General features: G+C 36.4%; 1 protein-coding gene and 1 long non-coding RNA gene across 2 annotated transcripts in view; one reads left to right on the top strand and one right to left on the bottom strand.

Moving 5' to 3' along the window:
* Window positions 1–27,329, top strand: part of Phyhd1 (Phytanoyl-CoA dioxygenase domain containing 1) — a 139,821-nt gene that overhangs the window by 21,146 nt on the left and 91,346 nt on the right. Inside the window, exon 2 of the mRNA XM_087413948.1 lies at window positions 21,862–21,959. Coding sequence (XP_087270074.1) covers window positions 21,957–21,959 — 3 coding nt within the window. The 5' untranslated portion in view covers window positions 21,862–21,956. The remainder of the gene's footprint in view (window positions 1–21,861; window positions 21,960–27,329) is intronic.
* Window positions 1–27,329, bottom strand: part of LOC147907288 (uncharacterized) — a 51,228-nt gene that overhangs the window by 10,153 nt on the left and 13,746 nt on the right. The gene's annotated exons all lie outside the window — the stretch shown is intronic.

Below are 27,329 nucleotides of genomic sequence, written 5' to 3'. Positions count from 1 at the left end.
CGAATGACCCAATTGTGCGTAAAGGGTTGATATTAATAATTAATAATTAATAAACATTCTCTTTATGCAAGAACAGGAATGTGATGAATTGATAAACTCTCCATGATTAAAGATTCCATTTGTATTCATCAAAATGATACGAATATATTAAATATATTACAATTTAAATATTTTTTATCGTTTTAAACTGTTTTAAAAATCAGATCTTTAATCTGATATTTTTTTTTTTTTTAAAGAACTTTAGAAAAAGTGTGCGAGACATATTTTGCGTTGTACTAACAACTACAATTTTTATCGTGATGAATAGAGGGCGAAAAAAAAATCATCAGATCTAAATATATTTTTACGATTGAACAGAATACTTTACTTAGATCAGTTTAATCGAACGTAAATGACGATTTACTCCTTGATTCGAATAAATTGCTTTATCGCGAAATTCTAGCGAGACCCAACGACAACGGGCAACCATACCATGGTATAACAACACCATCATCATCGAACCCAAGCTAACACACGACGTTGTCATTGCGCATTACAATAGGCGGTGCGTTATGCAAGCCAGTCACGTGTGTCGTACGCTACAGCTCTAGGACCTTCGAGCTCACGCATGCATACATGTGCTGGCATCAAGGCAGCACGAGGATACAAACCTGCGATTCTCCCAAACGGAATTATTGTCACGTGTTCGGGTAAAAGACACGTTTACCGTCGATTGTTGCGGAATTTTGTTGCGGCGAGCATTCTCGTACCCTCCGATAGAGAAACGATAATGAAACTCGGTAAAACGTGTAAAAAGTAACATTATATAAAATTTTAAATAATGAAGAGGATTCACGCTTTCTTTCTAGAAATTTGCTGGAATTTAATTTTATTGAAAAGAGAATGAAATAAAATATTTCAAAGTTTTGTTTCAAAAAAGATAGCATTTATCGTACGTGCATATTGAATGTAAAATATATGTGATTTTTATTGGAATACGTATTATTTTCAAAATTTTTGAAAGATATGTTATGGATTTGTTTTTTCATTTTTCTTTTCAACATTAGAAAGTACATTTTTCTCTATCATAATTTCATTTGATGATAGACAGTATTAATACGAAACTTAAAGTCTTCTTTTCTAGATTTCTTCATTTATTATATTAAAGATATATTTATAAATTTGAATAATATTTTGGGATTAAAACTCAGCAAACTATATTGGCTGATGAGCAGGAACTCACAACTGACATTGGACAATAAATTATTAATCTATAAAACTATACTTAAGTCAGTATGAACTTATGGAATCTAACTCTGGGGATCGAGCAGCGACTCTAACATTGAAATACTTCAGCGTTTCCGATCCAAGGGTTTAAGAATTGTTACCAATGCTTCGTGGTACGTTACCAACGAAGTGCTTCACAAAGATCTTCGCATGTGTACAGTGAGAGAAGAAATACATAATTTTAGTAAAAAAATATTACTCAAAACAAGACACTCAAAAAGTGAACAGACGATAAGACTGAAAAGATTCAAACCTACAGATCTTAGTTAATTTTAAGTGCTAAACAACCTCTATACATTCAAAAATAATCAAGTTAAAAACGGAAGGAAGGCAGCCATTGAGCAATCTCCTCTCTGTCCTAATCAAGCAAAAAAATTTACTTATTATCCTAGGAGACATAGATTGTAAATAAAGCATAGGAGAGATAAAAAAATATTTACTTTTGCATATATATTGTAGAGTAGAATTTACTTTTTATCAAATATAATTTGAGCGACGAATCATCTTTTATGGCTGGTACGAATAATAATAATAATAATTTATTTATTTAGGATTTACAAACGCAATCTTTTTTCTATAATATTATTTTGATTAATGACTTTACTTGAACGTCCACACACTGAATAGAGATTGCATATTGCCGTAACACATAGCCGGCGCTATTAGTATGCAGCAAAAATGAACCACATCCCTACCGAGGCGAGAGGAAAAATTAGTTTTATCCACGTCAGGGGCATCTGATATACACGGCACGCAGCGTTACCTACCGGAAGCAGAGATGGAAACATGGAGGACGGCGCGGCGCGGCATCGGGGCGGCGTCGGGGCGTAGTGTAAAGCCCCCCGGGGGCAACAATTGTGCATTCATCGGGGCGAGGGGCTCTAATTAAAACGCATTGTTTATATTCTTTGCAGGAAGCGCCTCGCTGCTCCTTCGTTCGCTCTCTTCCCGCCCCGCCGCGCCGCACCGTTTCCGAGTCACCTCTTCTACCTTCCCTCTCTCGCCACACTTGAGTTCCCAGGGGTTCTCTTACAGAAACTTTCCGGTAACTCGTTAAAGATAATGCGGGACGAAAGTCTGGTTAGGCGTCTACCTGATCCCCTTTCAAACTGTTAGCGTAAACAATCGATCGATTCTACTTGCATTCTCGCAGACGTTCTTAACCAGTCAATCCTACTTTTCCCTCTGTTAGATATTCTCGTATTGAAGAGGCAAGGGAAACTCTCAAATGCGAAAAAGGGGATGTTATCTTTCGTAGTTTTATTGACTTCTATCAAGTTAACACTCTCATTCTTAGAATTTCGGTATAATTGATAGAATATGAGCTATCTCTTTCTCTCGCTCTCTCTCTCTCTCTCTCTCTCTTCCTCTAAACGAGTTACAGGTTTCCGTTACATTTCTCTCAAAGGGAATTCTACAAATTCTATTCGTGTAAGAACGATTCAGGATCGATGTGTTCTGAAGCGTAGAGCCTTTAACAGTCGATGTACTAGTTCAGACTTTTCGCACAAATCGCTTTTAACGCGTACCATTAAATCGATACTTCGATAGCTGCACAATCCCTAACAGGATATAAGCTCCGCCGAGCGGAAGCGCCGATTTGCGTCGTTCTTCCGACTTGGCATATCGGTATTCTCGGAGACAAAGGTAGCCGCCAATTACCACAAAATAGGATGCAGGTAACTGTGAATTTCATGCGCGCGCGAATGGGGAAAGATGGCAGACGTGTGTGGGAAAATGTCAAGGACCGCACGAGATCAGGAAAGCGGCGAGAGAAAGAGAGAATGCGAGAGCGAGAGAGCGTTTTCACGGCTAGGAATCGAATTTGCCGAGGACCTTCATTTCGTTCTGTGTAACTCCTGCGGGCATGTCGTGCGCAGACTGCCGAGGTGGTCGGTAAAAGAGGAAGAGAGGGAGGGAGAGAGTAGTCAGGCCGATCTTTCGTTCCGGAGGAAAATTACGCCCCGATACAAATCGTAATTGTATGTAAAACGAGCCTGCCGTACGAGAGATACGACCGGTCATATTTCACATTTGTGCGCGGCAGTTAGCACCACCGACGAACGTTACCGGCGTACTTTCATCGGTTCGCATACACGAGAATTGTTGTACACGAAAATGTTGATGAGAAATTTGCTACACGAAAACAGTTACAAGCTTACGTGTCCGAAAAGTATCGAGGATATCGACCGTAGATTTCGTTTTCGCGTTAAAATTTTTCGCAATGTGACGTTCGGCATGTATTGTATACACTTTGCAATTTTTTAAAATCATTGGTATTTTTATCGTGAAAATTTTGCCAATTTTCGCTAAGATAACATCGTCAATGTGGATTAGTTTGAATAAAATTTGATTACAAATTGATTTATACATTAATAATGACTCGTAGAGAGAATGATTTAATATTTAAATAACAGTATGATTTATGCATGACCAAACATCCTGTAATCACAAATATTCATGAGTTAATAGAGGACTGAGTTGTGTAATAACATAAAGATTAAATTAACTCCTTTTATACGATTTTCATGACAGAGAGATTGAATAATTTTTATTCGCCAGAGGTAATTACAATAGAAACAAAGAAACATTAATTTATCCGAGTAAAACTCAATGTTTCTACTGTACAAATACCGATGTAATATTCCAAGAAATTAATTAGCCTTTAAAATGTAGGTATTCTAGCTGTGAAACTTTCCGCATTCAATTGCAGAAAGACACGGCTGCGTTTGGTATCACCAAGACGTAGTTACATTTGTACATACGCGAAACTTTCACAAAAACAATAGTCATATACACGTATTAAAACTCTTTTAAATTTTGCAATAAACGTATTGAAACGAGAAAGCGAGAAAGAGAGAAAGAGATGGATTTAACTGCTATTTTACATAGAAATACATATGTAGACATAAGAGGGCGAGAAAAAGTGTACACGCGGGCTTCTAATAAAAGTGGCAGAGTCTCCCTGCATACTTTCCATCCTGCCTTTTCACCAACGCAACGCAACGCAACGCAACGCAACGCAACGCAACGCAACGCAACGCAACGCCACCGCCCTTTTCGCAGGTCCGCCCTGCCTTTGTACCCTTCTCTTTCCTTCGCCCCCCCCCTCCCCCGCCCCTCCTACAAGGGCTACAAACTACGTCTCGTTTCTCTTTCCCTCGCGCCCGCGCGGCGCGGCGCGGCGCGGCGCCGTTTTTAAGTCCCCGGAGGGGAGCTATCGTGTTAACAAGCATATTTTACATTTCATTGCAGCCACTTAACGCGCTAACCGTCGACGTCGCTTCCAACAAACCGGGCGTCGCGTGGCATTTCGCACGCTCGCCGGTCGCGCGCGACACGTGCAGGCGAGCTCAATTAGAGAATACGATACGACGTAATTGGGGCCTAATTATTTCAAACGGCCGTCCGTCACGGTCGGGATCGGTGTTAGCGTCAGCTCGGTTTGTAATTATAATATAAAATTAGGTGATTTCGCTCTGCGGGCTGCGCCGATTAAATGGCACCATTCCGAACACGCGTAATTTAACGCGAGTTACGATCGGCAGAAAAATTGGATAATCACTTGCCATATGCACGATACCTATACACATATATGAGAAACACGCGATAACTCGCTATCCGATACGTGTTATCTAATACACTTATTTCAGTTATACAGATAAAATGTATAATTAATTAAATAATTGACACATTGTATATACTAATTTGGTACATTAAGCTTTACATTTAATTATATTCGTGGCCATTATTGTGTTGCACTAGATGTATTGTATTTGTTGACATTTTGTTCGCCTTTTTCATCGTATTTACATCGACAGTAATTTACATGAGTTAATCAATAACAACATTCTAACACGGGACGCGGTTATATATTAATTAAATTTTCGATTTTCGTTTTACACTCTCGTTGAAAACTCTAGAATTTAATTAGCCATATGCGCGCTTTGAAAAAGCCGCTTTGTAATAAAATTTTGTTATAATTTTGATACACAGGTGCGAATAATTATATTTACGCTTAACATGTTATACATGTTATACATGTTACTCATGATGCGAATTTATTCGAAGAGCACTTTAGGGTGACTATTTTCCGGTCCACTATAAATAATGCATGTGTGGAAGCGATGCGCGCGATTCGTGTTCGTTGTGTATCCATGAAAACGTATCTGTGTTATATAAAAGCACTATCGCAATTAGCTTTAATCTTGTTACAGCATTGGGTATCAATAGTTCTCGTGCAGCTCGTTGCAATTATGCACCGACTGGAAATGTAAAGCGAGAATCGTTGCGGAGGTAAACGCCTCATTAAAATGTTATTTCGGCCGAAAATCACGAATATTTTACTTAATTATGCGAATGGGATCAGTACCTAGTACAGAATGTGTTATGTACTTATGTATCTACATACGCACATTAAGGAAATTATACGCGATTAACATTTGCGAGATGATTGTAAGGTAGATAGAAGAGCATAATCTCAGAAGAGATTCGCTTACAATTAGAGTTCATTAAAGCTAATTTTCAGAGAGAGAGAGAGCCGACAAATTACGTGCTAACAAATACTTAGTTGTGTGTACTTATTTGTCTTTGCACATAACGTGCAAATATACAAAAGGAGGAGCGATTTTGCTGAAATATCCAAATATTGTAGATATGAATCTGAAAATAATTTTGTTTCGTGTTATAATTTTGTTGGCAAAACTAGCAAAATAATAGTGTATAGGAAATCCAAGCGTGATGAGCGATGCTGCAAGAAGTTTTGACATTTTGCTCAACCAGCGTTGAGCGTTTTACATAATTATTTCGATAATCCAACAAAATTATTTTCAAATTTGTGTATAATTTGCAGATACGCGTAGATCAGCAAAATCGTTCTTTCCATGTAGTTTTCACATTTGAATACTCGATAACGTCTTTCTCGCGAACAAGGGCGTAAAATTCACGCATGTTACAGTGGTAATTAACTTTGCGGATGCAGAAGCTGTCAGTTAGAAACGTCCTTCAGTCCCTTGGAATCTAAAATACCGACCAAACTGCACATCGGGACCCATATTATGCGCATGAATATTTATGCATAAAGCCGGTCGCACTGTGCGGAAGAAGAGGTACAAACACATAAATATTTATATCAAGCCGCTCGACGCGCGATTTCCTCGCAAAAATTGCTATACGCGGCGTACCCTCTTGCCTTAATTGCTTAATCCTCTTTCTGTATTAAATCCCGTGCTGTAATTTATGCGCGTGCTATATTACAGCGACTGCAGGACGCCGCTTAAATGTTTAACGTTAACATTTACGTTAAACGCCGAGAATTGCTCGCTCGTGACGCGTCATACGAGCACAGTTTTATACGTGTACTCGCGATGTAATTTTATAAAAAAATAATAACATTTTTTAAACTGCAGTAAAATATAGTGTATACTTAACAGAAAACATCTATACTGCAGAGATCTGCAACTGTTTATATCCAATTTATATCAATTTTCTTGACATTTTTCATCTCCTCTCGTAGCTAAAATTCATAGTAGTAACAATTCGCGTTGCTTGATATAGGTCGCATATTGACATTTGGATGCCCAAAATTTCATCGTTACAGTATTCCGTACTCAATGCCAATGGAAACGGGCGGCATGGAATAACGCGGAGACGCGGAATAGCGGAAAACGCCGATGGGTCAACGACCAAGCAAGGGGGTGTAGGTATGTTCGGTTGAACCGTAATATCAAACCCGCAATACATCGAGTACCCCCGAAGAGGTGTAGGTTACACACAAGAACCGCTGAGAATGAGCTTAAAGTGGAAACTTACGCTTTAGGTGAAATCTATGAGCCGCATGGCGGGTGCTAGTGCGGAAACGTTATCTCCAAGGACGTGCGAAACAATTTTAGTTCGCTTGCACGAAATAATGGGCGAGTATAGTAAATGTAGCAAATATGTTTTGCGTAACACAATATTGTACAATATTATACAATATTATATTATATTTTTTTCATTTTGATCTGTTAATTAAAAGGAAAAGAGAAATATTTTTTTATTTACGATATGAGACAAATATTTCTGCTGGCATAAGTTTATAATATAATACGCATAAAAGCAAAGCTGCTTTTAACAGAAGGTAGAAGCAAAAGCGTGTAGTTTAAAATAAGGGTGAAAACGTGTCCCACGTTTCGTATGAGTAATCTTGCTTTACCTGCAAAACATGTTCTTCACATTTTGCAACATTCGTTTGCAAATATGCTTTACAATCGCGTACAAACTCTGCCATTTTTTTATCCGTAATAAATATCGAGAAGTTTAATTTCGTATACACAAACATATATGCGCATACAGATGATCATGCTGTGTATAATTCATACCTATAATTTCACGATTTGCAGAATAAATAAAAATATTCATGCCGTTGTATTTGAAATTGGAAAAATGAAATTTTCGATACCTAACAAACTAGTATAAAAGTATGACACTAAAGTTAATTAGAATTGATAGAATCTTTACGTCCTATAATTTTAATAATCAAGTGGCTGTCGTGTAATCACGTGCAAGACGATTGTGTGAAGTGAATTAGGTGATTGAAATATTGACCGTCGCCAACACAATGTAACTTTGAAACTAATAATAAGAATTAATACTTTTTTACTGCATTGCGGAAAAATGCTGTTTAGCAAATGGTTTATGATCAATTGCCCATAATATTAAAGGCCAAATTATGGGGAGACGGAGATGGAGGCGGTTGAGGAAGAAGATGGTGGTCGTCTGGCGAGCTTGGAATACGACAGCATCGTTTGATTCTCGCGGTAGAAAACCAAAGCCCTTCACGTATTTGCCAAACGTGCCGCCGGCATACGAATGCGACCACCGCAGCAGCCTCTGCCTACCCACCTATGATGCTCTCTTCTCTTCTCTTCTCTTCTCTTCGCCCACCGCCATTCCTACTCCGCACTCGCGTGCGTGTTTCGCACACGTGTATGCCCGCCTACACTGTCGAGACACGCACGGCTATCCGGACGGCAGTCGCTCTCGCACGGTTTATCCACAGTCAATAAAGGCGACCTGTCAGCATGAATACCAAAAGCGGGGTAGGTAGGTAGGTATAGGTCCAATGTGATGCCCTCGCCGCCGAACCTCCCCCGAACCGACCCTTCGAGCCAGAGGTACCTACAACCCCCCGGGGAAGGGTGAGGGGGGGGAGGGGAGGTGCACGCTGCTGTGCTGTTGCGAGATTTACCGTGGTTCGTACATCATACGCACGTGCGTGCTCCAGCGGTATCGTAAATACCGAGATAGAGGCCATATATTCGTGTGTGTGTGGGTATGTGCGTGAGATTACAAACGTGTGTGGAAATGCACGGCCATATTCACAGCTCGCGCGAGTAGATTCGCTGTGACTCACTGTGCCGAACACCACGTTCTCCAAAACGTCGAGTGTCCAGGATTCGCAATAGTATCTTGGACTCTTGTGCGAGTGCTGCGCACTAATAAAATTTTCGTTTGACCGAGAACAGCTGTTGTGAGGTGTCCTTGATTAATTATTATATATATGTGATATTATATATATGTGATAGTGAGGAAGAAATTTAATTATCTCAGTATTTTTATAACGTATATTTTCATGAGATCGGATAAGCGATTGAAAATTTGATACGTAATAAAGTAGAAATTATCGAGATATAATAAGTGCGCGAGTTTTATAATCTGAGTTGTACGCTCAAAAATATAGTTATTGAAATGTACGGTAATTATTAATAATGCCGGAAAATTATGAGTGATTGTCTGAGAGGAATGCAATTTAACATTGACATTTGATACGCTACAATACACACAATTAGATTACAATTCCAACGCGAATCAAGCACTTCAGTATGTAATGATATAATATTAATGTGAATTACACGCCCTTTAATTAATAACTATAATGGCCGGAACCGTCAATATCACGTTGATATTTATCATTATCCCCATGAAAAGTCTACAGAATACTAATTATCTATCAAGTTATTAATTCACTTCCACAACTCTCGATACGTTTGCAATTTCATTTTCCGCGCTGCTAAGCATCTGTCGATTACGATTGAAAAAAAAAAAAGAACGTGTTGCTGCTTTCGATATTAGCATCATGCGTATATATTTATGAGAAATCAGTACGTGCTAGATATGTCTATCGGAAGAACATATGTAACAAAAGAGCCTGTTGACCGCCATCGATGGCGAGAGACGTATGCTTTCCTTTCACGAACCCTTATCTTTAGCTAGGACTTTAAAAGATAAAGAAAACCGTTTCAATTTCCCTAATGCTCGCAGTCTCGCTTCTGCATCTCATCCGATCCTCGTTTTTTCTTCTTTTCCTTTTCCTTTACATCGTCAAATCCCGTCACTTCGCTTTATTTGTCTTCCGCTTGCCTGTTCTTGCCCTATCCCTTCTCCCTTCTCAATGGAAGCTTTTCCACTTCCGCATCGTCGTTTCCGCAGCTTTTCCGCTCTCTTCCTTTCTCCCTCCCGCTGATATTCCTCCGCGTTCGTCCAGCTCGCTCTAGTTCGTCTCAATCTGACGTAAACCTGCGGTCGACCCCATCCAACCTGAGGAACGAGAGAACCTTCTTCAGATAATCCGTGCGAGTCCGTAGTTTCCGGATAACACGACAAAGGGTAGAAACAGCTTACCACGATCCTCGAGCCTTCAGGATCGTTGAATAGCGAAATAGGACTTCTTCACAAATCATGACGTGATTGTTCACTAGATTAATGTTGGCTGTAAATAAATGGCTTGTCCAAATCTGCTGAGTAATGCGACAAAATAACATTCAGACTTTAACATTAAAAGTACGTTCAACTCTAAATTCGTTGTTAAAATTCGGGTGTAAATGCAAAATGCGAAACTGAAAATGATGATGAAAAAAATGTGCATACATTATTAAGGGAAATGTTGAGTTTCTTACTTAAATTTAAAAAAGTTTTATAGCTGGATATCGAGGAAAATGTTATGATTTATTTTAACTTTATAATTTCGCAATATGATTAATGACGTCTTGACGATTATCTTGGATACTTGTGTGATATCTTGTCAAGACCGTCAGTCGTGTTAATTCGAAAACTGTGTAATTTCGGAATACGTCATAGATAAAGTCGATAGACAGATAAATGAGATACGCGTCTTAATACGATCCGATAATAATTAATCGTAAATCTTTAAAGGAGGAATGTTAAATGACTATCATTTCACCCAGTAGTGCGAATCCACACTTACCTAACTTGTATACAATTTTCGTTATCTTATTTCAAATACTGACAAGCTAAATCTTTCACTCTATTATTCGATAATTGTTTTAAGATCATGCAATCTCGTTGCGATTTAAGATCGCGCAAGAACCTTGCGCATTTGCATACTTGCGATCACGTGTTTGCGACGTTCCTGGAGTTTGCACGAAATCCTGTAATGTAATTTCTGTAATTAAGCGTAATTGATCGCGTTCTCTAATCGTGACGAGGGCACCGAAACGTATGTGTATCCTAATCCTTCAATCTGTTCTCATTTGGCATACGTCACTCTGTAAAGTCTCCTTACAGCACTACGAGCTTTTGATACGCGGAAAGTAAGAGGATACTTTCAACTCCGGAATTGAAAGCGTTTTCAGTTACCTACGAAATGCATAAATTGACGAGATAATTCTTGAGATTTCTTTCTTTTTTTTTTTTTGAAGTAGTTATAGCAAATGCGATAAATTTCTTGAAGAATGTACTGCTTAGGAGAGATTGGGTATCGTAAATACGGGTAGATCTTCTTCGACGGAAGGATTGCGACTGGTAGGGTCTCCGGGACACTAAGCTTGGCTAATGAAACGAATATATCATCGTGGTCGTGGCCAAATCCGTTTCTACTATTACTACACACGCCATTACGTCCCTGACGCCGTGCGTTAAGCGTCCCATTTAACCTCGTCTAAGCTCCCTGCTAAAGCGTATGTAACGCGTTTGCAATTGAATCCCACCAAGTTACATAAATCTGCAAAATTGTACCTTGAAGCTAAGTTGACTTTCTCGTTTAAAATTGCGGCGACGTTCGTTGCATCTAGACTAAGGCGTTCTGATAATGAGAAGCAATTAAAAAGTTTGTAATGAGTTTGCCACATTGTTTACGTGATTATAAAGCGTGAAGAATTTAACTAGAGAATCGAAAATGTCATTATTTATGTATCTGAGATTTGATTTTTATTTTCGATAACAAGTCCTTTGTTTTAACATTTAAGACTATAATTGTGCAAAGGATAATGGCGATTATTTTTTTAACATTGTGCCAACTCTTTACGATTATATAATAATTCAAGAAGATTAAGTTATTTTATTCATCTCAGCTTTATGAATAGTTAATATAATTTCCAACGTTTCTTAAGTTTGTATTATTCTCGTCTGCTGTGATATCCTGGAAGTTGACGATTTTTAATTAAACTATCAGCGACACAAGTCGAGAACTAAGTGGCCAATGAGCAAAAGCACTCGCTTCTCAAGCGGCTAGTAGTAACGGATCCTTAACGACCGGCCCGGAATTGTTTGCGCCACTGAAACGAGTTAATGCAGGAAAGTCTCGAAGGTTACCTTCGGGAGTAGGCGAGGGCTATGCGAGATAATACCCGACCATCCCCTTTGGGACAAAATCTCTTCCGAAAGCTTCGTTACGTTAGGATGCGCTGCGGTGAAATTACCAAATTCCTGGCAAAGTATAAATAAATTTTTTGTACAATCGAATTTGCAATTAGAATGAAATTGAAATTAAAATCTTAAGTTTACTTGTTAATATTTGTTAAAATACCAATCTTTAAACGTCATTTTTGTCTCTGTTAACAACGCTTGCAAATAATATAATAATTATGTTTGTTGCAGTAAAATTCAACAAGAATTCGTGAATTGTTCAATTTATTTTTTCTAGAAACTTTAATAAAATCGATTATTATTATTTGTTTTAAACAAGCATCCGTCCACGTTGCGATAATTGGAGTAAACGTTGAAAAGTCAATATGAATATTTTCCATAATTTATTATTTCAATATAACCGCTTTAAAAGCATTTTAGATATCGACAGATCTCGATAAGTTTTTCAATCTTCTTAGTGTACGCTTCAAACTACCTTCACAGTACGCTTAAACTCAATGATTGCGTTTATCATTCTCTATTTTATTTATTAGAAGGGTTCAGGATTCAGAAAAATATTCCCGGCAGGAGGCGGAAATGCATAAGCGAAAGTTTATGTAAATTTCATATAATTTATTATTTCAACAGTAGAAATTTGCGTAAATTATGCAGTCAATAAATAAGGAAAGTGATATGTCTTTACTGATTTTAAATAGTTTTCGAAATTCTTGTAAACTAGGCGAGTGCAGTACTAATTGGAAAGCACTTCTGATCTACTGATTCGTGCTCTACGTCTTCACCAATCCTAACTTCTCAATGGTATATCCAAATTGCTGAAACTTCTCTCTCAGTTACATTTCTAAGCGAACTTTATCAGCTGACGCAATTATGAATTCAAATGTGAGAGGTCAGAAACAGTTATTTCCCCACTGCGTTAGTGGTTAAAGGTTTGCATTACAAATTATAATGATATATATTGTGTTTAGTGAATTATGATTAGAATATATGCACATGAATATGCGCGCGGGTGTGCAAATGTTATATGATATATTAAATGAACGTAATATCTCTAAATAGAGAGCTGAAACTAAAGAAAAAAAAACTATCCTTCATCAACCTTAACTTTTATTTTTTATGCAAACGGAAAAAGTAGAAATTAACGTACTTCAGTAATATAGGTTTAAGTTCTCCAGAGAATACAGTTGCGTAAATTGAGCATGACTTTTTATTTAGTAGGAAAAACTTTTGGAGCAGTCCCCGTGCAAGAAGTCTAATTAGGAAAGATATCGACAGTTCAACTATTTAGTCTCTTTTTATATTGTAATGTTTCTTTGGAAAAAAAGTCTTGCAGTCCTGAGATACTTTAAATGTAACAGTGTTTCTGGGAAATGCCGAATGAACAAGATAGAGTTATCATCATTAACTGGGAAAAGATTCATTATTTAAATTATCTAGAATATAATAACCATCGTCGCATAAATTCTCATCATCGATTGAGTCGCATAACCATATTGTAGCGCGATGTCTTCTGCAAGACAGACTGTATTAAATGTGTTCACGTAGCATGAATTATTGCATATTCAACTATAATACTATGATTTATGTGCTCTTTTATTTCGTGAGTCTATGTTATTAATCATATGTTAAGTATTCTTAATGGTCGGACAACATTCGGTGCACATGGAGAGGGTTGTCAAACATCTGATAATAATTTGATAACCTTATCAAGTTCATTACAAAGTACTAATTTGAAAATTTGAAAAATCTAATCCTGAACCACCTTGATTTGAGATCTATTTAAATTTAAAAATTCCAATATTTAATCCTTAAAAGTTTTCTTATATAATTTCAATATTTTAGACACATGGATAAAAAAAATTTTATTTTAGAAACTACTGCGAATTTAAGAGATATAAAATATCCAGAAAATATCTTATCCAAAACGTATTATGTACACTTTCCGTTGTGTTTATATTGACGTTTCACGTTTTATTATTTTAGAAAATTATCGATAAAGAAACGAATTATTTTAATACAGAAGATTATCAAAGCTTTGAGATGGATGATTCGCGATACGAAATAAGAGTGCATATATTTGTAAATCATATTTTAGACTCTCTTCTTTCGATTTCCATGATTTCCGTGAAACTACCCGGAGATGACTGAGATTTTTTTCCTCGATTTTCGACGAGCGGACGTCGTCACTCAGAATATGGTAATCGTTGACCGGCGCTTGATGTTCCCCATCAATCCGCGTAGAGCACGGCATTCATCCTCGTATCTGTCGTAGCTGTCGCGAGTTTATCGCCGACAAAACGCGGCGACGCTCGTTAACGACGTGAAATACGGTCGGCCATAACGAAGGGACTCTTTTCGAGGTTCGAGGGGGTGGTGGCGGCGGCGGCGGCGATATTTTCGCTTTCGTCATTTCGTTCTCTCGCGCCCCGTGTTTCAACTCGCCCTGACTCGACCCGATACGTTATAGGGCTTTAAAAGGACGTCGTAATGACCATTGGTCGGCGTTGATTAAAAAAACGCTTCATTCCCTAGCGGGGACATGTACGAGAACGCTGCGGATTGCGTATACTCAACAGTTTGGCATGTGTTTAAATACAGACTTGTCTGTTTCTTTAGCATTTGAGTAATTAACTATATTAATTAGATATCAAGTGAATTAATACATATAGGTATGCAACGTTTTTACTCGTCATTTTCTCATATGCCTATACTACGAAACTCTACAGATTTCTTTATGGTTCACTTAAATCGGGCGATCAATCCAGCGCTTCTCGACTTGGCCAATCCTATTTCACTTATTAGATAATCGATGAACGTTATCAAATCCTCATAGTCCTATCTCATAATCGGACAAGAATTTTAAGCCGCAACGTATATCGTCACGCGCGTTGGGATTTCCACTCAGGATGCTTTTTAATAACATTAGCGCGAAACTCCGTCCGTTGTTCGCTGTAATCTCGCGGCAACTCTCGCGCGCGTCGTTTTACGGCAACAAAAAAAAAAGGAGAAAGAAAGAAAAAAGAACGCTCGAGTCTCCAGTAGCAACCACGAGGAGAAATGCAACGAGGACTTATACAGGCTATACCATCTCGCTGACGTCGCGTCGGCGAGACTAGAGGGAGGGAATTTAAGCCGCAAGGATAATCCGCGCTTTAAAGCGTTAGAGCAATACTGCGCTGATATTTCTCACTCGCTTACCTATATTTCGCTCGTTCTCGCTTGCCACATTCATCGACGTATTCACACCGACATTGGACATTGGCATTTCGATGTCCTCCTTTGTGTCAGAGTGTAACAAAACGGCGCACGAAGGTCGACCTAGCTTTCTAAACGGGCAAGCGAGTTGACGGTAAGAGTATACGGGAATTTCGGGAGGATATTTTGTTTGGAGAGATATTTTGTCGATCGCTTGATACATCGATGTTGCTTTTTTGTAAAGCCATAGAAAGATAGTGATCGTTCTATTTAAATATTTCATCTTTTATTCCGTGAAACATTAATAACGAATTATTTGAAAATTTATTTCTCTTTTCTCCCTTCTCTCTTTATTAAAAAGAAAACAATTATTTGGAAAACGAAATTTTTAAGTGCAAATTTAACTTTGATTTATTCATTTGTTTTATTATTTCATTATTAATAAATTAATTGTCTGTTGATTAAAGATAAAAATATAAGAAATATAGAAGTATATATTATATAATGGTTATATATGTATATAGAATCAGTTCAATTAATAATGTCTTTTGTGTATGATATTTTTATTGCAAAAAACTTAAACAAACTAATTATATAAAAGGGTTTTTGTAAAAAAATATCAAGAATCATAAGATCAATTCGTAGCCGATTAACTTTCTCGGCGAGAAGAACAATGTTCGAGAAAAATTTGTTGACGTAGCTCCACGATGTTATCGTACAGCCTCGTAAAAAGCACACACGGCGGAGAACTGACATGGTGGCCGAAAGAATTGCACGAGGAAGGGCAGCAGGGGCGAACGAATCCGGTTATCGGTTATCCATAAATCGAAACTGAACGAGCTGACCATGGTGATGGGTCATCATAATCCGAACGGACGATGCGTATCCAGCATCGTCGATTGAGGTTGCTCACTGTCATGAGAATTGTGGTTTTGTGAAAAAAATTACGAAAATAAGTAAATGCGAAAATGCACCTGCGTATTACACGCAATTACCCAGTATTATCCAATATTTATAACGTACGGTATTTTCACCAGCATGTAAAATCAGCACGTTCGTGATATTTGCGAATATAAAATAATTTTTACTGCTCTTTACGGAAGTTATACTAATAATTAATTTTTCCTACATTACGTATTATACATTTTTGCCGTATCATCGGTTTGCAAAAGTTAACTTCAAATCATACTTTAAATGTAAAGTCATATATATTGGATAAATGATTTGTAATCTAAATAATTTTTAAATATTATGGCTACGATATAAAAATGTTTGACATAATTCATGGCGTGATAGACTTGATAATATAAATAACGGAATAACTTGTATCATTAGACTTGAATTCTTTTTATTCGTTAATCTCTTTTTCATATTTTTGTACTTTTAGATAATTAAAATATATCTACACCCCTAAATTGTACAGTAGAAAATAATAGAAGGACAGAGGTTTAAGTATTACGAAAATTGATTCCTATAAATGCATGACGATGTTAATAGGGGATACAGAAAACTTTTCCTTAAAATACGACATATTGCACGAGAATGAATACGTATACATTATTCATCCAGAAATATTCCACGGGAATAAATCGGACGGATGCATGGCGCGAAAATCATAATGAATTATGCTTACACCGCCTTGATATGAATTTGACGTAGGCGTGAGCTCGCGCAAGAAGAAAAGACGAGTCGACGTTTATTCTCGAAATATTCGTCCGGATATTTTGCCGTTGTACCACCAACGGGAATGGCGAGCGCGGCGGTGGTGGCGGCGACGCGACGTCCGCGTCGGAGAACAAATGATTTAATGAGAGAAGGGCTGGAAACCCGACAGTAGCAGCCGACCGGGAAATGAGAGAGGGAAAAAGAGACACGAGGTAGCAGAGGGTGCGAGTGAGACGACGAAAATACGGCCTGTGAACACACCGCGTATGAACCCTCTGATGCAGCGAAATACCAATGAAACTCAGGCGAAGGGAACCCGGCCTGCCTCCGTACAGAACTTTTCGGGACAATTCTGCGCGTTTTCTCTCTCGGTTTGGCTATTATGCCTCGGATAACATTACACGTGACGATTAATGTGGGGAGTTTATTCAACAACGTTTTATTCTTAGTTACATCATCAGCTCGCAAATATTTGATTTTCCTCTTTGTCTCTTACTTCGCCTTACGTCGTTATCCTCTCCGTCGAGTAACCGATCGAGCTGGAGATATTCCAAATGCGAAGCTTTCAGAAATGTTTGGATTGTGGCGATGATGCTTGTATCCGCTACTCCTTGTAGGAGATGATAATTTAACCAGGTTGAGTCACGCGATTACATTCAGTGGGATTGTACGGATCCCACGGATCCAACTTTACCGCGCTTTAAATGAACGCGCCTCGGTACGTGATGAAAATTTGAGATTCGTTAGTGCGACGAACACCGCGAGCAAGTTTCGACGTGTCAAGATTAAACGTGCAACTTTTAACTTTAATTCTGTAGCAACTGTTTTACGGGATAAAAGTTTCCTTTCTCCTTCTACTTTAGAAAAAAGGAACAGAATAATGAACAAATGTAACTCTCTTTTTTTACGATTGTGTTTTATATGCGCATCTTCCATCGAGATCCGTCGTATTATTACCTGCCAAAAATTTCTCCGACAACGACAGCATATTTTTTTTACGATGTCAAACAAATTTCCGACTCAGGCGAGAGATCTCTTGCCAGAGACGATATCCGATGCTCAAGCAAAAATCCGCAAACGCTCGAACGAATCGCGCAACTTTGTAGAATTCCCTCTTGGAAATCGCGACGGGTGGTACTGTAAAACTTTTACGACACGCATTATGATGCGGAGCCGAAGTCGGTCGCGTTTGTGGAAACGTAAAAAAAAAAAAAAAAAAAAAAAAGAGAAAGAAAAAACGCATAACATACTATGGATCTAACCACGCGATAGTTCTCGCAACAGTCGCAACGCGAGATTTCATCGCGCGTAAAGCGAGCGTTATGATTTTCGCGCCTTCCAACGCCCGACGTTTATTGAAAGAATTTACAACGATAAAAACTTAATAAAGGCCGCGACGTTTCCTCGCATGAAGTGCTCGAATGAATGGCGAAAATCCTCGACGCTAGATTACAACAGGTGCACGTTGTCGAAATTACAACCTTCATTACAGTAGGTGAGAAAAAGAGAAAAAGAGGAGGGAGAGAGAGAGAGAGAGAGAGAGAGAGAGAGAGAGAGAGAGCTGCTTCAAAAGGACACCGGAATAGTGCAGTAGATCGTATTCTATTCACGAACAAGTAGAAATGGTACGCGTATGCACCGCCACATAGCAAAAACGCCTATGTGGCCCATGGATGCTCTCGCACACTATCCATCCACATACAGAAAATACTTTCAACTATTGTACATCCACATATACCCTGTATTTGGGTCCCTACCTCGGTTTAGCGGCGGTTTATGTCATGGTGTGAACGTAATGTGTACATGTTTTACGTCTACCCGTTACACGGTTCTGCAGAGCGGTTCACCTAACAATCTCATTTTAATTTTAAACGTGTATAATCTTGCGAGGGATGTAGAAAATTATTATAATAGGTTATACGCTGTTACTAAATTACGAATGTAATATGCTTATGATTATGTGAATTGATCGTATGTAATAATATGCATTATGTATATTTTTCCCCATTTCCAATATAGGTAATGGAATTAAAATATTATTTATATCTTACGGTTAGAATATCGTCAAGATTCTGGACACATTACAATATATTTGAATTATTTAATTATTTAATTAGTTTATTAGTAATAAATAATATTTTTAACAACATAATAAAATTAGAAATTTATATGATTATTATTCAGATATAGAAAAATAAAACAATATATTATATAGAAGTTTACTATTTAAGTTTAAAATATTTTAATAATAGTAATTGAAAGGTCAAAGAATTTATGAGCGAATAAATTAGGTCAAAAATATAAAATGGTTTAAAATGGTTTTGGAGTGTTAGTATCCAATTAGTTAAAATATAATATATAGGAAACGTGTTTTCTTTATTTATATTAGTTTTCCAGTCCATTAAAATAATAAATAAAAAGATTAATATTTAATATTTAATGATAATATCCTCAACGGATAACAAACATGTACAATAATTCTTAATGTAATGAAAGCCACGTTCTAAGTCTAACACAAAAATTAATGATGACAATCATCATATCGATGCACATTCTTCGTTAATATGCATCAGAGGTCTAATTGAAAAACTATTTTCTCATTCAAAGGCGAGTAAGAGCAGAGTTAGAAATAAAATATGTAAAGTCAATCAATAATGGATATCTATATCAATATGCAATGAGACTTAAAAACTTATATGTGTTAAAATGTTAAAATATTCTAATCTGACGGTGTATAGTGCAAATGAACTTGCAAAATTGTCACGTAGAAATTATCTTCCAACGTCCTGTTTTACGAAGATAAAGGTTGTTTCAATCGCCGATAGTTTATGTCGTACATTGTACGGGTGCGGTAAAGGGACTCGTAATAGGAAGCGTGCTACCGATGAAATTAAAATGTAATTCCGCACTTCCCGCGTTGCACCCTCGTAATCTCCGCGAGTATTCCCGGGTGTCACGACGGCGAATACGTACATCACGCGGGATTTCTCTATGCTAGAAGGGGAGGTGGCTCGTGGGCCCAGGGGTGAGACGACGCGAGCGAGTGGGTGGCTTGTGGGATGGCTTGCGGATTCGTGAGTGGTCGGGAGGGTTGGCGCCGCGACGCGACACGTTGCACGCTCGAGGAGAGGGTGGCTACCGAGTTACGAGCGCGTCGGTCCTGGATTATTTGCATATTTTAATCTAACGGTAAAAACTCCCGCGCAACGCTAGTTTTCCCATTAGTCTACGGGGGTGGGACTTTAAACGTAAACGCGCAATATTGTACATAACGTGCGGTGAATGTAAAAGAGCAAATGTAACGCGATTTTATAATTTAAAGGGAATCTCGGAATCATGTCACATTGAACTTCGATCAACTATTGCCAATAAGATTGTGAAGATCTACTAAAGATTATATACTTAATTTAAAATATTATACGTATAAGATGTATGTTCTATTATGCATACATATATTAATAATTATATATTAGGTCGGGGAAAAAGTTTCTTCGTATTTAAAAAAAGTTTTTCGCAAAAGTTTTTCATTTGTTGCAAAATTTTCGTTACAATTATATTATTCGTTAGAGCAAAGTTTTAGCTTTAAGAATCTGTTTTTTAAATTGCGGTGTGATGATTTTTATCGGAGTTACGAGCAATCAAAGTTAGAATGTTCCTTTACTTAATTCGCTTTACTGAATAACTCAGTAACAAAAAATCATAGGAACATTTTTAAAAAATGATTTTGTAGGAAAAGCTTCGAGCTTTCACGATAGGTAGTCGAAAATTTTTGTAAATTTTTTTTGGACACGTGGGAGACCCTCAAAGTGAAAAGAAAAATTTTCATCTTTTTCAGCTCGGAGTTTTTTTGATGTAAAAATTATCAAACTCACAGAAACTGAAAAAATATAGTAATCTTTCGAAAGTAGAGATTTCAAGCTTTAAAACTCTCTTTTTAAATTGAAATTTCATTTATTTTTGACGAAGATATTGTATACGATTTTGAATTAAAAAATACGAAGAAACTTTTTCCCCGACCCACTGATGAAGAAAAGATGAAAAAAAAGATGGTCAACAGATATATTATTAGTATGTAAAAACATTAACTTTTTAAACGAATCTTTATTTTTATTTAAAAAATAAAAATTGTTAAAAATTTTAATATATTACTTTTTAAACAAGACGCTTAATAATAATAAAGTGAAATGTTGCTATGACGAAATCATAACAATATTTCAGATTTACTAAATGAAATATAAGCTATTTTCATCTGTTCACGTATTTCAATAATTGCACACATTTCGTTAAAATTCTGTATAACTTTCGGCAATATGATTAAATGTCACCGATTTCAGTTGAAACTAAACAATAATGGCGATCTCTTTCCGTTATAGCTTTTATGATTTTTATGCTAACTCGATTTGTATGAAATGGGAAATCGTGCGATATGGTTGGTATCAAGGTATTTTCAGAAAATTTTTCCAGGTCGTTTCAATTTTCATCCAAATCGACCGATTATATCTATAGCCACGCATATGAAAGTAATTACATTTTTGGGACACCATCTGGAAAGACTGATCGTGAAGGACACGAGAATTACTGTTATATTATATGTACTGCTGTATATATCGTCGAGAGAGATAAAATTGGAAACCCCACATTTCTATCTCATACTCGTATTTTTTCATGACTACTTAAACGCTAATAAACGATTATTTATTGGGTTTTAAAATTGTGCAATTGTATTATGCCTTTAAATAATCTCTATATAGGATATCTGATGATATTTAATAAATAAAAAGTAACATTTCTTATCGAGAATTTTTTCTAATTATTAAAAATGCACTCACATTTGATATTTCTAAAAAAATATTATTTTAATTTCATCTTCAAAAGGACGCATAGCGTGTATCTCTAACTATCGAAAGGTCTAAATAATTATATGATTACATGTTTTTCTCTGGCTGAAAGTTGTGATGTGGGCGTGTACATGTAAAATCATATAAAATTATACGTATTATATAGTAATCCATGTCGTACGAATTGAGTATAACGACTCTCATGTGGATGATGAAGTGGAAGGGTGCTTGAATGAATCGGTTTATGTTGTGACAGGAATGAAAATATGGTTCGATGAGCATACCGCTACCACAAATATGGAGGAAAAAGGGAGAGTCACACAGTGAGAGATCAACAATATAGTAGTGAAAATGGTGAGTAAATGATGTATTAAGGGGAGGTTTCACCTTTGCAGGCGTAAAAAATCGAAAAAATTTTGTTTTCCTTATTTTGATTTTTTTTACATGTGTGTAAAATATTCCTGTAAAAGAATTTTTTTTAATTCGTAATATTAACGGAGCTATGAGCTCAAATACAGTAAAGGCGTACCGGAGCCTTTGAGCGCTTACCAGTGCAAATCGCACATCAGAATCATCAAGAGAAGCCAGAATAGCTCGGCGATTGGAGAGATGATGGAAAATTATATTAAGAATTATATTAAGAGGAGAAAGGATTATATGGCCCTGGTATATTAAAATGCATATTCATCTAATTAAAAAATATTTACTGTTTAAGCATAACATAATTTTATGCAAAACTCCGTATTGTTCTGTATATAACAAATTTTCTTTAAAAAAATTCATATAAAACTGAGCTAATTTTACGGCCGGCAAAGATGAAACCCCTCTTAATAAAACTAAATTCTATCCTACAATTTTAATTATAGCATAGGAAATATTACGTAAAAAAAAATGTAGATACGATTCTAAAACCAGTTTAATATCACTGCCAACGAATAAATTATAACAAATACAATTAATTATTCGTATCAGAAAATTTTGCAAAGATTATTATCAATATTATTATTAATATCTGTACAATTACTTTGCATATCTATAAATTTAAATAAACGTTAATAAATTATCTAACAGAAAGAAAAGAATTATTTTAACCATTTAATTTATATATTATACAATTGTAACTCGTTTAAAATAAATCACAAATGAATTATGATGCATAAAAGCAAACAAATCTATGCATTTATAATGAGCGCTTATATTTATTATTATGGATATTTACTTGCTCTCAGTATTTACATACTTGTTTAAATACTGTGCCGAATTAATAAAAGATGTGTGATTGTTAATCGAATCATAAAAGTTTGATATTATAATAAATTATGCATTAAAATATGTTTTAGCTCCTTGAAGAGCACATTTTTCTTCTAAACAAATTATTGAAATCATAGGTCATCTATGGATTTTCGGGGTCTGACGATTTGATCTGATATGATTTTGATATCAGAATTACAAAATAAATAATAAATAATAAATAATAAATAGACTTAAAAAGATCAATTTTCCAAAACTTCCAAAATTTTTTTCGGAAAAACTACGAAGCAGAAAATTTTAAAAAATATATATATAATAGTTTCAGATATGGAGTACACGCATAAAAATTTTCAGAGCTCTTCACGTTTAAGAATAGCCGAATTTATTCTGAAAAAATGAGATTTTTTACATTAATTTTTTATATTAACAAAATTGCAAATAAATAAATTAACGTAATTTTTCATAAAAGTTGCATAACTTAGATCCCTAAGAGTCTAAAAAGTACTCATATGCGCATACAAACTGCAAAATAGATCAGAAATATGGAAAAAACTAAGAACAAAAAGGTGGGATGTATTTGTCTCACTGCCTTTCAAAGGGTTAAAGAATAAATATATGTATATTTAGATATATGTTGTATATCCACATATACCACTGTACAAATATAGAGGATATCTGGTAAATTTGACAAAGCGTTCGTATAGAGCGGACTAAACTGAGTCGAAAAATCCTTTATCATTTTACAATTTTCGCAATAATTAACGAGATATTAATTTCTAAAAATTATCGAATATTGATCTTCAATAATTTTTTTCTCAAATATTATCAACTTTACAAAAAAAAACTATAAGAAACAAAAATTGTTTATTTCCTTCTCATAGAACTTTAAGAATTTTTTTAGAATTTTTTATCAACTTTTTAGTACTGTATGTTCTTATTTTTACCAACATGAGAAAATACGATATTTAAAAAATATGAAAAAATCCTAAAAAAATTCTTAGAATTTTGTGAGAAGAAAATAAATAATTTTTGTCTCTCGCTGTTTTTCTGTAAAGTTAATAGTATTTGAGTAACAAATTATTTAAGATCAAAATTTAGCGATTTTTAGTAATTAATATCTCGATAACTATTGCGAAAATTGCAAAATGATAAAGGACTTTTCGAGTCAGTTTAATCCGCTATTTCTACACACAAGCGCTTTGTCAAAACTTACTAGACACCCTGTGTATAAATCAACATCTTTGAAGAAATTATCACAATTATCTGCTTGAAGATTGCTAGAGTAACTTTCTACATCGAAATTTTGAATATTACATATTTACTAAGAAATATATAAACATAATGAAATAATTTAACCTAAAATGTTAATTAAAAGATTCCTTTGATTCAAATGTAAATAAAAAAATCATTTAAGGTCAGGAGTCAAACGCAAGTTGTTTTTGAAGCGAGAATACATTTAATTGTAATAAAATTCCAAAGAACGTTTCGATTCTATATTTGAGTCGTTCTCAGCTTAAGATAATGACAATTATATAATATCGCATATTACAAAAAAAAAACGCAAATATCGCCGCAATTTTTTGATGATACGTCGAATGTGAAACCCTTCCGGTAAGAACATGAAAACACAAGCAGTTGTCCAATGCAGTTCCACAACTAAGTTGAGATAAATCTCTATCTGGAAATTGTTATAGAAAAAAAACACAAACAACCTTGTACAATATTAGAACCAAGAATGCAAAATTCGTCACATATTAAAAATTGAAATTTTTTTGAATAAAATAAAATAAAACGAACATGTCTTGTCGAATTAACGTTACGACGCGTAATAAACGTAATGTAAGTAAGGCGGTCAATCTTAAAAACAATTTATATTACAACTTATTAATTTCTTAGTAAGCAAGACTTAAAACATCAGTGTCAGTTTGTAGGTAAATATACTTATTAAACAGTTAGAATAAACGAGTAATATTATAATTACAAACTTTTTATTTTATAATCGAATTTCATTAAAAACCTAGAATTCTAGTAATCTTTGCAAAAATATCAAAGAACGTGTTATTACTTTTTATTTAGACTTATATAATTACACACAATTACGACAATAGGCATATCAAAAGTGCAAACCTAATTTATATATTTAACTTGTAACATAATACAAATCGCAAGTGTATAACATCAATGATAATAAGTTGATCTATCATATCTTCTATATCTTGGCTCATACAACATTCTGCTGGGAAAGCCATCCAATCTAAATCCATTTTCCGGCATGGTCGACAAATTTCCGGCTATCGAGCACCCTTAATTGACGGAATATATCACTAGATCGAGACTCCACTATCATAGTACCACGAGACATAATTTACGGAAATAACGTGGGTTATCCACCCATCCATAAGGCACCACTGCTGCGACAACTGTTCTTTCGGGTTTTAGATAGGATCGGAAAATCTCGAGATTTATGTACGGCCATTTCTCCAAAATCTTTTTGAAATTTTTATGGATCTCACATGCGATAGATATCTACCGTAATTTCATAGAGACCACCAATAAAAAAGTAGAGGATTTTTATTTATATTTTTTCAATTGAATTATATTGTAATTTCCTGTTTATATTAACTCTTGAATACTGTTTAAATATTAAGCTTTTTCTTAAAAATTGCATAAAATATATTATAAATTTCGAGTATCTAAACATGGCAGAGATAAATTACTAAAAAAAAAAAAAAAAAAAATTGAAGAAAATAGTATACATGCACATTCGGGACACTGTTTTTAACCCATATGACGTACCGCATACGAATGTGCGGTTAATTCTATGTGCGATTAAAATTATAATTTAATCTGAAGGAATCACACACGCGCAATCTATTTGTGAGCGCGCGTAGCGTGAACGCGGTGAGTTTGTAACCATAAAATTCCGAGCGCTGACAGAAATTACAAAACGATGCAATGCCTTCGGTATAGTTTCTGCACTTCTACCTCCACACCGCGCGCTTAAATAATTCATACTCTCTCGTGTTGCTAGCATAATATTTCCCGACCTTTCCGCGCCGCAACGGGCACACTTGTATGGGACGACGGCGGAAATGTGCCCGGAGCATACATAAAAATGTACGAGAAAAATGTTGTCGCTCACAGATAGTATCATTGTTTGCGTTAGTAGTTTTGCTTATCGTTTGCGCGCGCAGAATCATTATTACAGTCAGTTTATGGCACAGCCAGTTGTAACAAATAATGATTTTATTAACGGATTATTGAGTTGTGCAGCGAAATATTTATCAGCGCGTGTTTTTGTTTTTAAACAATCTCTTGGGGGGGGGGGGGGTCGTGTTCTATTAACTCGTGCAAGACACGTAATTGCGAATTGTTCGTTCTTCGAGAGTTCGTAAGCAGAGATTCTCTCCAATAATGAGAAGAGAGCATGCTACACTCGAATCTTCTGAGCTTACCGCTCGTACGACTACCTAAATGCAAATTCTTTATGAAAATCCGACGTGCCGCGAAAGCCGGTAAAAAGCAACGATATTGCGAAGTCGGTTTACGTATACCAGATACTCGCGAGCGCGGCTACGGTTCCTAAAGTGTTAGCAAGAAGGAGTGTTTCCTTTCTTCGTGTAGGCAAGATTCCCATGGCAGGGTATACGCTCGGCATACAAGCGCGTATTAATTAAGTTGGCTTCTAATTAATGCAGAACCCACTTCGACCGCGAAGGATCGCTTAGGATGGAACTTCCCTTTAAGCTGTAATTACATTTACGGTACACGTGTTGGTGTATATCCGTCGGCACCTCGTGCCGTACAATATGAAGCCACCGCCACCGGCACCGTCCCGGATCTCCTCTCACACCCTTATCGCTCGCACCCTTGTCGCTGTCGTTGCTGTCGCTGTCGCTGTCGCTGCCGCTGTCGCTGTCGCGCCCTTCTCGACGCGACGTTTGTGCGGGTGGATATTTGTTTCGTAGTCGCGAGCTCAGTTTCGGTTGGAAGGACGCGCGCGTAAGAATATTCATCGCGTGCCCTGAAAATGGCATCCAGGCCGCGCCAGGCGGCATTTTCCGCCACACCACGAGTCGACGGCTCCACGCGGTCGTCACCACCGAGAAGATTCACCAACGAACGGCGCACGTGCTCATCGGTGCGTTAAATAGATCATGCGAAAGGTATTCCGATTCGGTGGCGCGATAATGTCAACCTCGTCGTGCACGTACCAACGATCACGTCACTCACCATTTCTCTCTGTTAATGTCGTCCTTGGCGGATGATCGTCGACGAAAGTGTGCGTAACACTGGCGCCAGTATTTTCCGTTTTATGATTTGCATTTGTAATTTTCTTCCAACTCAAGTGTTTCAATGTTCACTTTCCTCGCGATCGAGAATATTGACTCTCAGCCACTGAGAGACGTTTTCTTACCTTTGTTATTAAAGTGATGTACTGACATTATCCTTAACTGTTAATCCAGCTAATAT

The sequence above is a fragment of the Acromyrmex echinatior genome, chromosome 15 (genome assembly GCF_024713525.1).
Source record: "Acromyrmex echinatior isolate Ae372 chromosome 15, ASM2471352v2, whole genome shotgun sequence".
Lineage (NCBI taxonomy): Eukaryota > Metazoa > Arthropoda > Insecta > Hymenoptera > Formicidae > Acromyrmex > Acromyrmex echinatior.
The sequence above is the reverse complement of the archived record's forward strand: the minus strand, read 5'-3'. Positions and strand labels throughout refer to the sequence as shown.